At 64.0% G+C, this 12985-nt stretch overlaps 1 protein-coding gene across 1 annotated transcript; it reads right to left on the reverse strand.

The window, feature by feature from the left end:
* Positions 1–951: 951 nt before the first annotated feature.
* Positions 952–8002, reverse strand: IGFBP4 (insulin like growth factor binding protein 4). Its single transcript, XM_062507942.1, has 4 exons — positions 7630–8002; positions 1614–1768; positions 1363–1497; positions 952–1080 (listed from the first exon to the last, which is right to left on the reverse strand). Exons 1-4 carry the CDS (start codon positions 8000–8002, stop codon positions 952–954), a joined length of 792 nt encoding a protein of 263 aa, XP_062363926.1.
* Positions 8003–12985: the final 4983 nt, after the last annotated feature.

Below are 12985 nucleotides of genomic sequence, written 5' to 3' on the forward strand. Positions count from 1 at the left end.
TGCATTGCCCTGGTCCCTAGGGGTGGAGAATTCCAGCCTCGGGGCCACACAGTCACTTATTAGATCCCACCAACACCATTTTTTAAATACTAAAAAATTTGGGGAAGAAAGAAAAAAACTCAAAACAAAAGAAGCTCCTCCCCCTGGGATATGTTTCCTGGGCACACCTCCACCCTCCCCTCAATGCTGCTTGCCTGGGGATCCCAAGCCCCCCACCCTAGGATGGAGGAGGGGGAGACAGGATGGATGGGAGGCTTTGTCACTGCACAGGGAGCGGGATGGGGCTGGGCCGTGGGGAGGAGGTCCCGGGCTGTGGGGCTGGGGGGCTGCAGCAGGGAGGGGGAAGGTCTCTTATTGCTCTGTGCAGCCACACTGCCCTTCACACACGCACACTCAGGGTGGGATGCAGGGGAGGGGGGGGTCTCTCCAGGTGCCCCAGTCCTTGCCTGAGCAGCCTCTCACCACCAAGGAGGGCAGGATGAGGCACTTCTGCTGCTGCCTGTGCAGAGATCTGGCATGGAGGGCCCTGAGCTGCAAATGTGATGCTGCCACCGTATCCCCCGAGGTGCCAGGTGTCCGAGGTTGCCTGAGAGGCCAGGCTAAAAACCGGGGGTAGGATGGGGCAGCAGCAGCAGCATCAAGGGTGCCCCCCACCCCCTCCACCCAGGCAGCCCAACCCCAGTCCAAGGGGGCATCATCCAAGCTGTGTCCGTGTGGGATGGCGGTGCCGCTGGTGCGTGCCGGGACCCCTGGCAGTGGCTGATAGTGGTCATGGCGCAGGTGGCGGTGCCGTGGGCAGCCCGTGGCGCAGAGCACGGCGCGATCCGCGGTGCATCCCGGGGTCCCCCGGCACCAGGGCACCGCTCAGCAGTCACGTCCCCTCTCCTTGTCTCCTAGGCAGCCCCGGCGGGGGTCCTGGCCCTGCACGGCGCGGGGCCAACGCGGTGACGCTCACATGCTGTCCGCCAGCTGGTGACAGTCCAAGTCCCCCTTCAGCTCCAGGAAGCCCGGCAGCTTCACCCCCGTCTTGCGGTCCACGCACCAGCACTTGCCCCGCTGCCCGTCCAGGGCTGGGTGACACTGTGGGGATGGGTTCAGTCAAGGACACCCAGCCTGGCCATTCCCATGGGCTGCCTGGCAACGAGGAGCTCTTACAGGGGCTTTACCATCTCCATCCCACCCCGGGGCTTTTGTAAAGCGCTCCCAGCACCCAAAGGGTGATTCCCACCAAAGCCAGGAACCAGGCAGGCTCTACCATACTTTGCCACTGTCCCCTCTATCCGTGTCCCCTCCCAGCCTCACCCTGGCTCTCCAAAATGCACCCCCCCCCAGTCCCCCGTGATAGGTCAGAGCCCATCCTACCTGCTTGGGGTGGAAGTTGCCGTTGCGGTCGCAGTTGGGGATGGGGATGACATACAGGTCCTCGTGCGTCCGGGTCTGCGAGGCCGCCAGCCTCTCCAGCGCCCGGTGCAGCTCGCTCTGGCACGAGCCCTGCGCCTGGGGAAAGGAGGGGCCGAGCTGGTAGCAGGGATGGCACATGCTGCTGGCCCAGAGCCCCAGCATCCTGACCCTGGAGCACCCACCCTGCCCTCCCCAGCCCTCCCTGTGCTCACCATGACCCGCGTGTCATCACGGTGGTGAGGGCTCCCGCTGCTGCGCATCTTGTTGCCATTGTTGACCCTCTTCGCCTGCTGCTTCTGCAGGCACTTGCGGTCGTGGATGCTGCAGGGGCTGAAGCTGTTGTTGGGGTGGTCAATCTCCTCCTTCTCTGCAGAGACACAGACCAAAGGGGCTCAGTGCCACAGGGGCAGCCCTGGGGGTGGCAGAGCCCCCGCGGTGCCCCAGTCTCCACAGTGCCATTTGCAGACTGAGGAACAACATGCAGTGATTTCTGGCAGGGTCCACATCACCATCTCTGGTCCCTACAGATGTCACTCACAGCCTTGGGTCCATCCTGCCACTGCACTGGGCTGAGCTCCCTGCAGCACTGGGAAAGGCTCCTGGGAGTTTTTCCTACTAATTAGCCACGACTAACAACTTGTTGCCATGTGTCTGTTATTGTAGGGTCACAAATGCACGCTGTGAGAGCTGGGCAGTGGCTCCAGTGTGCTGGGTCTGGCTGTGCCCTTGCCAGCCACGTGTCACCAGGAACCCGGTGCTCACCCATGGCCCTGAAGCTACAGGCCTGGAAGCTGACCGTGGGACACACAGACAACGAGTTCCAGGATGCCCCTGGCGCCCCCCAAAATCTTCCTCAGAGGAGCTGCAGCGGCAGTGGGGGCACCGGGGCGGAGCTGAGCCCCCGCCAGGCCTGGGGCGGCACCGGGCGCCACGGCCGGGAGTGGAGCCGTGCTCTGCTGCGGGGCACGGCCCCCGCCAAGACATGAAAGAAGAAATTCCTGGAATAAGAAAGTTAATCTCCCGTGGGGCCGATCCCAAAAGGCGGCACTTGGCATCCCCGCCTGCGCCAGGAGCGCAGCCAAGCTGCCGGCCCAGATGTTGGCAGCTGGACAGAGCGTCATGAGATGAGTGCTCGGCATGACTTTAGTTTTTAAAAAGCTGTCGGTTCCTCTGGTTTGGGGCTCGTGAAGGCTCTGTGGAAGGGGGATACCCCAGGAGCCAGGGTTCCTCCTGTGGTCAGAGCTGCGTCAGGCAAAGCCCGAGCAGTGTTTTGCCCCTCAGTCCACCTGGGCCATGCAGGGAAATGGCTGAAGTTATCGTGGGGTTGGGTTTAAATGAATCAATATTGCAGCTGGCAGCAGGGAAAACCTTCCCAAACCAGGCAGGGGTGGTCACTGTCGGAGGGTCACACCCAAGGGCTCACAGTGCCAGGACAGGGGCTGCTGGGTGATGCCTGGTGCTGGCCCTTCCCACAGGCAGAGGGGTCAGAGTTTCCTGCCCACTGTATCCTCACGGCATCCCGGTCCTGATCTCCCACCGACACCTCTTGCCACAGTCCCTGCAATGCAGAGCTCCTGACCCAGCTCTTGGGGGCCCGGTTAAAGTCCAGAGTGAACCTCAGTCAAAGCCCCCTCCCTCGTGGGTGTTATTTGTTTTTTGCTTAATCTGTCCATTTTTTCCAGGAAATAGCTCATGCCCTTGAAATTTGAAACACGAACCCAAAGTCTCCAGGACCCTGCACAGACCGGTGCCGGTGCCAGCCCGAGCGGCACCAACCATGGGGCTGTGGCGCAACGCAGGCGCTGGTGGCAGAGCCCTGCCAGGGGCACGGGGGCTCTGGAACGATACTCCCTCCCTCCCTCCTCTGGATCCCTGTGGGGAGAAACACAGGAAGAACTGGACAGATTTGGCACCGGTGAGGACCACCATGGCAAAGTTCCGGCACTTCCACGCGCTGCTCCCACACCATGGAAAGGCAGGACCGGGAGGCACCGGCGCTGCCCGCACTGCCCCCGCAGGGGAAGCCCTCACCGATCGCCAGCACAGCCAAACCCCACTCCTCCCCCCGCCAGCCGCCTCCAGAGCATCAAATCTCCCGGCTTAAACAAAACCAGATGCCAATAACATTTTCATAAGGTCACATGAAACGCCGGTGCCTCCGAGCAGCGAGGCGGCTCCTGACAGCACTCGGGACCCGCGGTCCCCAGCTCTCACGGTAGCTCCAGCATCCATCCCTGCCACACGGATCGCTGCTGTCCTCGGGGTTACTGTCCCTCTGCTAAGTGACTCACAGCAGCTCAGGGAACCTCTCGCCTCCCTGAAAATCCGACTGGACCAGAAAACTCACTCTCAGCAGACAAAAACTTGGGTAAAACAACATGTGTGGAGCCCAGAGCTGCCGCGCCCCACACTGCCCTGATGCCACCCAGTCTGCCACCTATGCATGGGCACCACCACCCTGGAGGGATGGAGGGTAGGGGGGGTCCCGATTTGGCCAGGGAAAGCCTCTCTGCTCACTTTGGGATGGAAGTGAGTGCCAAGGGGATGGGGGGGGGGGGGGGGGGGGGGTGTGTGTGCTGCCCTCGCCGGACAAATAAAACAGCCGCCTGCCCCGGGAGGAGGAGGATTCCTGCCTGTGGACTGGGACACAAACGAGTCATTCAACATCGCCTTCAATTAACGGGAGCTGCAAATGAGGTTGGTCACGTGCCGAACTTGTGATTCACAGCGCTGAGCCCGAGGGAGCGGTGAAGGGCTCCGGCTCCACCGCGCGGATCCCGTGGGAGCAGAGCCTGGGGCAGCCAGCAAAGCCCTGGGACCGCCTGTGTGTGTCCATGGGGACAGACAAGTGTCATTGACCCGCACAGCTCCATCCCCGCTCCCCCTCCCTGTGCCACCAGCTCCAGCAAGAAGAACCTCAAAGGCCAGAAGGGACATCCACGTGTCTGTGGCCAACATGGCACAAGCCACAGTGAGCCCCAGCACCCTCCATGTCCCTGTCCAGCACCCCCAGTGCCACCTGTGGGTGGTCCTGGCAGGATCGTGGCCGTGCTGCCTCTTGGCTTCCTAGGCTCTTGACTTGGCAGGCACCAGCACTGGGAGGGCTGTGCTCTTTTTGCCAAGTGCTGGCTCTGGCAGAACATGGGGAGCCGGGGATGGAGGTGGCAGGGGGCAAGCATCAGGCACCTACTGCCCCTTGGCCTGGAATGCCAGCTGGGAGTTTGGCCCGTTCCCATCCCAGGACACACTGCCGTGCTCAAACATGGCTGAGCACCTCCCACCTCAGTGCCCAATGTGGGACAGAGGGAGGGGAGGTCAAGAAGCAGGACAGGGAGTGAGGGACACAGATGCAGGTGACTCCCCAGAGGGACCAGAATGTTGCCAGGAGCAGCACCCATCCTGGAGAACCCCAAATGTAGATAAGCCCCCTCCCCAGGGGCCAGATGGGATACGGCTGAGCTTTCTCTGGTGGAACTCAGCCTGTTTTCCCTGCCTGTGCACTGCCCAGCCCTGGCTCAGCCACTGCCATTCCTCCCAGTCACCGCACATAGAAAGGTAACAGGATCTGTCCCAGCTTACAGAGACCACATGGGATGAATGCAGCTCCCGTGGGTCAAGTTTTCCCAGACATAATCATTTACCCAACACTAAATCACTCCTCATGTGTGCTGGGGAATATGTCCTCACCTCCTCCTGGCTGCCACACATGGGCTCAGCCACCACCACCCACTGCCTGTGATGGAAAGCCATGGCTGGGACCTTCTGGAGCTGACCCCCACATAGGCAGGCCTCTGGCTGACTGGGATCCCAAAGCCATCCCTGAGCTGGCAGGGCCAGGAGAGGGTGGCAGGGACAGGGTCCAGCACAAGATGTCCAGACCTACTGCCATGGAAGACGGTCTCAAGTCAGGAGAGCAGCCACTGCTCCCTCCCTTCCTTAGAGTCACATCCCGTGGGTGCCACAGGTCCCGGGTGAGCAGAGAGGCTCTTCCTGGCTATGGAGCCGGGAGCCATGTCCAACTGTTCAGAAAGCCCAGCCTCAGCCCAGCCCCCTGATCCCAGCCTCTTCCCTGGAATGCAGAGCCCCCCGGACAGAGCCCCCAGACAAAATGTTTACTGTACGAGCAGCGCATTAACCGCTTCCCACCCGCTCGGCCCCGGGGCCGCGGGCACAGCCGGGGGCACCTGCTCCGTACCCCCCTGCCCCTGAACAGGCATTGAATTCCCTTCTGCTCATCCCGAGGGGACACGTCAGAGGCACTGGTCATGCCAGGGTGGCCTCGCTGTGCCAGGCAGGGCTGTGTGGGAGCGAGAGAGCCTGTAGCCCCCAGCCCCACTGTTCCCAGGCTGCGGAACAGGTCAGGGACCCACGGGGGGGATGTACCACTGGGACTGCATCGAGCAATTTGCTGTGGGTGTCCTGCTCATATTCTGATGGGCTTGTCCAGGACGCAGGGGCTCCTACTGTTCTCTTGCCCATCCTGCTGCCTGCGATACCGCTGGCTAGCACAGTGCCCGGCGGGCGACCCGGCTCCCATAGCCACCCACCCATCCCCAGCCAAGCCAAAACACCGCGGGAAGGAAGGGAAAAAATGCAAGCCTGTTTCCTAAAGGCTCTGGGAAAATATGTTGCATTACACGGGGCACGGCCAAAACCAACAGGGCTTGGCAGCACGGCACAGCCCCGGGCCAGGGAGCCCAGACAGCTCCTGCAGGATGTGGGATGAGGACAGACAGGCAGGATAGGGGGGCTCCAAGCACTGCCAGCCAGCTCCTGTCCCTTCAGGGGGGTGGCTAGAGGGGCCTATCCATGAACTGCACTTACCACAGCAGGGACACCAGAGGAGCTGCCATGGACCAGACATGCAAGGAGGGAGTGGAACTATGATCCAGTCCCCCTGATGGGCAGGGACAAACATTGCTCCAGTCCATTCTGCCCCTCAAGGAGCTTCAAGTGACCCCACATGGGGACCCAGGGTCAGGCCAGACCAGCTAGTAGATTGTTCTGGGATAACAGTCCCCAGCTTCAGGGGACATGATCCTGGTCACAGCCTGCAGGATGGGAAAGGGGGACTACCAATGGACCAGGTCCCCACACTCATTCCCTGGGAGCAGCTTCATTCCCATGGTGTGACTTGCACAGCTCTGGGGTGGGTTCCCAGTGCTGGCTCTGCTCTCAGACCCCAGATCCTGCCCAAGCACCAGGGACGTAGCAGAGGCCACAATCACCACCTGCAAGGCAGACAGAGCACACCGGCAACAGCAACTCCAGCCTGCACCCCACTGCCCTGTCTGGCACAGACAGACACAGCTCCTGCACTGCACCCAGCTGGACCTGCCTGGAGGAAAGCAGGTGCCCCGTGGCCTCTCTCCTGTTTCCTCCCAGTGGTGCAGCCAGATCTGCCGGCAGCATCCCAGGAAAGTGGCAGCACAAGGGTCACTGTGCAATGGGAGCTTCCCTGGCAGCTGGGATGTGTCCCCAAGGGCTGCAGGTGCTCTCAGGACACTGGGCTGTCCCATGGTTCAGGGGCACGTTGCAGCCAGGGCACAGCAGGTGAAGGTTCACCTCCCCAGCACATGCAGTGCCAGTGGCTGTGACACTGCTGTGCCCATGATGGGTAAGGATGGCACAAACATGAGCCACTTGTACCAGGTCTGCAGCCTATCTCTGCTCCCTCCCTGGAACATGCTCCCTGCATTCCCATTCTGTGCTGTACCATCCCATCCTGCCTCTTAGAGTCATGGAATTCTTTGGGCAGGAAGGGACCTTAAAGACCACCCAGTTCCACCCTCCTGCCATGGGCAGGGACACCTTCCACCAGATGAGGTTGCTCTAAACCTCATCCCACCTGGCCTTGAACATTTCCAGGGATGGGGCATCCAGAAATATTCTGGGCAACCTGTGCCATAGCCTCACCAACCTCACAGGGAGGAATGTCCTCCTAATATCTAATATAAATCTTCCCTTTTTAGTTTAAAATCCTTCCCCTTGCCCTGTCACAATTTATCCATGTAAAAGTTACTCATCATTTTTATCAGCTCCCTCTAAGTATGGGAAGGTCCCTGGTGAGTGCAATCCTGTGGCCACAGCTCTTACCGAGTGAGCAGGGAGCGGGTTGGTGCCAACAGAGGTTACGCCACTGCCCCTGTCAGGGACAAAGACCTCCAGGCACCCACCCAGGGTACCCACCCTGGGCACCCACCCTCTGCCGCCCCTCCGCCACCTCACCTGGGGGCTGGAGGCTCTCCTGGATGGCCTCGACGTCGGCCAGGTCTGTGCAGATGCCCTGGCCGTGCATGAGGGTGCGGAGGGGCCGGGGCTCGCCGCGAGGGGGGTAGCAGCGCAGCCCCGCACCGCAGCGCGCGGTGTAGACGCCGCAGGCGGTGCCGCGGGGCAGCGCGCAGGTCGCGCAGCACCCGCAGCCCGGCTCCCGCACCAGCTCCGCGCAGCCCTGCGGAGCCTTGCACCGCGCCAGCCGCTCCTCCGAGCACGGCGGGCACTGGATCGCCTCCTCGCCGCTGCCCGGCCCCGCCGCCGCCGCCAGCAGCGCCAGCACCACCGGCAGCACCGGCAGCACCGGCAGCCCCGGCCCCGGGCGCATGGCGGCCCCGCTCCGGCCCCGCTCCGCGGCGCTCGGCTGGCGGCGGGCGCGGGGCGGCGGCGGCGGCTTTATGCGGCTTTATGCGGCCCCTGGCCACACCTCCCGCCGCCGCCACCGGGGCCACCGGCGGGGCCGCCCCCGTCGCCACCGGGAACCCACCGGGCAGCGACGCTCCCCCCCGGCGGCGGCCACACCGGCAGCGGGGCACCGAGTGTGGGTTCAGCAGCGGGGCCGCCGGCGGGGCAGCCCGGGCGCCGGGCAGCGCGGATAGCCAGCCCGGAGCCCCCGGCCCCGCGCCACCAACCCGAGTCACCCGCCTCCTCCACCCCTGCTCGGTCCCGAGAGCAATCGGGATGAACGGGGGACACACACACACCGTGCGGGGCTGCAGCGCGGGGAATGCGGCCAAGGCCCCCGGAGTGGGATCGGGGCTCCTTGTGTGGGGGTCCCGGGCGGGAGGAAAAGTGTTGCTGACGACGGAGCATCCCGTGCGGCTCGGCCCCGGTGTGCCCGGGGCGGCCCCGCCGGCTCCCCGAGCCCACCTGCCCCCGGTTCCGCACCCGCAGCCCCCGCGCCCCCCGCCCCGCACAGCCCGGGATAGGTTGAAGGCTGCCGGCACCTAGTGGCTACTCGGGAAAAGCGGGAGCGGGCGGAACCCCCGGTTGCCTCCTGGGACCCCAGCCCCGTCAGTCCCTGCAGCACCGGGCGAGGGCGGGAGCCCGGGAGAAGGCGGGGAGCAGGCAGGCCCTGTGCCCGGGGACAGTCCCCGAGCATCACCTGGGCTGGTGGCCCCCGAGCTGTGCCCTGGGGCGTCTCAGTCAACATCAGGTTTGGGGCAACCTGTCTGGATGTGGCAAGGGGTTTGTGGGCACTGCAGCATAGGGCTCTTGGGCGCAGCACGGATGTCTGGGATATGATCGGGGTGTGGGGGGACAAGAGGAACAGAGCTGTCTGTCATGCAGGGTCTTGGCTGAGAACACCAAACTCATCTCATGGGTGAATACATCTAGTACTTAAACTGGCATTTTGAGGCTTGAGTGACAACACTGGTGGCATTGCCACCAGGGCTTTCAAGACCATCTTCTCACCTGTGCAGGTGAGTTGGGCATCATTGAGTGCAGGAAAGATGGGGCAAACAGGGTCTGTGTCCCCCACACCCCTCGGCCCCAGGCCCCACAAGGCATTGTCACACAGCACTGCTCTGAGCCCCAGCCCTGCCTGGCACTGCTACACAGTGGCCGTGACTCTGGGCAGAGGCACCAGCCTTGACTCAGTGTCCCAGCAGAGACCAAACCCAAACAGGTGCCCAGCCCTGCTCAGGCTGTGGCACCTTATCAGGCCCTGGCAGCACTGAGTGCCCGTCAGGGACACTGTTGTGTCTGGGGGCAGAGGCAGCACCAGCGGCCAGTGGGGCACACAGGGGAGGACAGTGTTCCCTCACCTCTGCCCAGACACTGCTCCTCCAGGTCCCTGTCCCAGCACCATCCTGTAAAAGTGAGTGGGGCTGGGCTGGTGGCCCCACAGTTGTGCTGCCCCCACCCCAAGCACAGCTCTGAGGCCATGCAGGGGCTCAGTGCTAGTGTTTGGTGCCCATTGTAGCCCAGGTCCTTGCTTGGGACAGCCCCATGACCCCAGTCCTTGATGGGGGGTTCTTTGGGATTCCCGAGGCTGTAGAGGCCAAAACTGGCTACTGCTTCTCAGCCACACACTCCAGCAGGGTCTGGAGCTGCCCCAGCCCTGGGGGGAGGTTGCAGGCTGGCAGGAGGCAGGAGCAGGAGGGGGCTGGAGACCAGAGAGGGCTGTAGCCCCCCAGCTGAGGGTGGCTGTGATGAAACAAGTGAGACCCCAGGCCCTTCAAATGTACTTTGGGACACTTTTGGGACTCCAAATACCTCCTGCCTCCAGGTACCAGCAGCAGGACAGACCTCAGGGAGGACCTGCAGCCAATGCCCTCTGTTCTCAGCCAGCCCACTCCTCCACAGGATTTACTCCCCATTTCCAGGCAGCTTCTCCTCCCCAGCCCTCCCTCGCATCCATTCTGGCATCTCCTCCTGGCCCTGGCTCCCTTCCTGTGGTTCCCGCTGTCCTCCTCTCCCAGGGCTGGCAGGACAGACGGTGACCAGGCTGTGTGGGTGCTCAGCACCCGCCGGATGCGGTCCGTGGGGTGCGGGTGCGGGGCGGGCAAGGGGCGTGTCGGGGGCCGCTGATAACAGCGGGCGGCGCGCCGGGGCCGCGGGGCCAGACGGCACAGGCGAGTGGGATGAGCCAAGGACCCCCATCCTGGGCAGCCGGGCCCCGAGGCAGCAGAATGGGGTCCAGCAGTCTCCTGAGACTCCTCCGCACCCTCTGCATCGTCTCGGTGCTGACCGGGTGCCTGCAGCCTGCCACGGCCCAGTGGTTTTCCCTGGGCTCAGAGGACACCACCCCGGATCCAGGCACCAGCCCCGTGCCCCCCACCCTGGATGGGGAGGAAGGTAGGCTTGGCGGGATGGGGACATGGCTTTGCCAGCACCCCAAATTCCTGCACCTCAGCATTAAGGGGGCACGTGGAGGGTGATGTGTGGGGTGCCAGGGTCTAGGGCTGCTGGTGGCACTGCTGTGGCCGTGGGAGGTGCTGGGAACTGGAGGTGCTGTACCCTCCTGGTCCCCCTCCAGCCCTGCCACCTCCCATCCCAGCGCTCCTTTGCTCCTGCAGACACAGACGCCAGCGTGGAGCCCGTGGGGAAGGTGCTGCTGAGCAAACCTCCTCTGGCAACAGCCCCTAGACGCCGGGACCAACTCTCCAGGGGGACAGTGAAGGGGTCGGGCCGTGCCCCGCAGCGCACACGAGGCCAGGTGCTTTTTCCCTGGGCAGTGGCCCCCATCCAGCTTCTCTAGCCATACCGAAACTCCCCTGCTGCTGCCAGGCTCCTTGCTATGTCCATCCTCTTACCCGTGCCCTGCTTGCACACACCAGCCCGGGCAGCGTGTCCTGCTCCAACCCCCAGTGCAATTCTCAGCTCCCTCTGCTCCCTTGGAAAGCAGTCACGGCAGCTTCCAGTGTCCCCTGCATGGGGCAGACCCACAGCAGCGTTGAGCTGAAGGCGGCCCCGACTGAGGGACGGTCCCACCTGCCCCCCAGGATCCCCCCGAGCCCTGCACTGAGTATTCCCTGTCTGTCCCAGCAGCACCGACCCACGGCCGCCCCGGAGATCTTTGAGGGGAGCGCGGTGGAAGAGGAGTTCCTGCAGATCCAGGTGGTGGAGGGGTCCTGTTCCCCGGGGAGGTGTCAGGGACAGCCTGGGAAGGACACCCGGGCAAGAGGCTCTGGAAGACACGGGCCGGCAGGGCGGGACGGGGACGGTGGGAGTGGGGAATAGGGGATGGTGCTCAGGGATCTCGCACTCAGTCCCTCCTCTCCTCCACACAGACGACGGCGAAGGGGCTGTCCCGGCGGGTCCCCTCGGCCCCGGGGACGGACCCCGCCCTCCAGGTGAGAGGTGGGCGCGGGGCACCCGCGTCGGACCCGTCACTGGGGCTCCGGTCCCGAGGCTCATCCCTCTCTCCCTCTCCAGGTGCACAACATCTCCGGCTGTGTCTGCCCCGTGCGCCCCGGACCCCCCGGCCCTCCCGGCCCAAAGGTGCGGTGGTCCTCCCACAGGGACACACTGTGCAAAATCTCGATGGTCTTTTGTCTGTGCAAAACCCTTTTTGCTCGGGATTTGGACTCTTATTTTGGGGTCTGGGTTGAGAAGTGACTCAGGTGGCTTCAGAGAGGGAGCCAGCAGGTGCCCGCGGTGGGCTCCAGTGGAGAAAAGTGCCAGAAGGTGGTGCCAGGCTCTGAATTTCCCCGACAGGGAGAGAGAGGTGACCGAGGGTTCCCTGGAGAGAGAGGCCAGCCCGGATTCTTAGGGGAGAGAGGGAAGTCCGGCAGCCCAGGACAGCCAGGTCACCAGGGTCCCCGGGGCCCTCCGGGTCCTCCGGGACCATCAGGGCCTCCGGGACCCCCAGGCGCCTGGGGAGGCCGGGGCCCACCCGCACCTGCTGTGCTCCCTGAGAGATTAGAGAATGAGGTGAGCACTGGAGCAAGAACAAAGGCAGGTGATGCCAGTGCTGACCGCAGGGTCCGTCCCTGGCAGGACCGGCAGGGATGGAGACTGGGACATGTGGCTGTGTGGGTGGGCAGGGGGACCAGGGGATGGGACACGACATCTCATTGACTCTGTTCCCTTCTCCTCTCTCCCTCCAACCTGACAAGCAGCTGGGAGCCTCCAGCCCTGTGGGAAACCCGGGACCCCCAGGACCCCCCGGACTACCTGGCATGCCCGGACCCCCTGGCTACCCAGGCCACGATGGCCCCCAGGGTTCCCCTGGGCGGGAGGGAAAGCCAGGACCCCTAGGCCCTCCAGGAGCCGTGGGGCCACCTGGTTTCCCTGGGGCTGAAGGACTTCCAGGATCTCCAGGCTCACCTGGGCCAGATGGACCCCCAGGGGCACCCGGACTCCCAGGGCCTCAGGGTCCCCCCGGGGTGCCTGGGCACGAAGGACCTCCTGGTCCCCCAGGATCTGCATCACTCCCTGGCAAACCAGGGCTCCGAGGGGAGCCAGGATTCCCAGGACCAAAGGTAAGGGGGTCCCAACCCAGCCTGTCCGTGGCCCTGGGGTGGGATGGGGTACCTGGGCTCACCAGCCCCTCACCCTGCCCTTGGAGGGCAGACCCACTACTGAGCCCTCAAAGCGCTCCAGGGCTGCCCCAGGACTGCCCCAATCCTGCCCCAATCCCGCCACTGTGGGGCCCAGGGGAACATGGGGGCTCAACTCCACACTCACCACCCTGTGCTGTCTGCCCTCAGGGTGAGAAGGGCGAGTATGGGCTGCCAGGAATGCCAGGGAGCCCTGGCCGGACCGGAGAGCCAGGGTCCCCGGGCATTCCCGGTCCCATGGGGCCACCAGGACCACCAGGAGACTACAGGGTAAGAAGAGGGTCCCAGGCTGTGGGTCCTAG

This window comes from Cinclus cinclus, chromosome 24 (genome assembly GCF_963662255.1).
Source record: "Cinclus cinclus chromosome 24, bCinCin1.1, whole genome shotgun sequence".
Taxonomy (NCBI): Eukaryota; Metazoa; Chordata; class Aves; order Passeriformes; family Cinclidae; genus Cinclus; species Cinclus cinclus.

What these genes read in the sequence shown, in the direction of transcription:
- IGFBP4 (XM_062507942.1), bottom strand. Translation starts at nt 8,002, where the DNA reads ATGCGCCCGGGGCCGGGGCTGCCGGTGCTGCCGGTGCTGCCGGTGGTG. An exon ending in GGAGAGCCTCCAGCCCCCAG is followed by an intron (nt 1,769 to 7,629) that starts GTGAGGTGGCGG and finishes GTGTCTCTGCAG; the next exon opens with AGAAGGAGGAGATTGACCAC. An exon ending in GTGATGACACGCGGGTCATG is followed by an intron (nt 1,498 to 1,613) that starts GTGAGCACAGGG and finishes TCCTTTCCCCAG; the next exon opens with GCGCAGGGCTCGTGCCAGAG.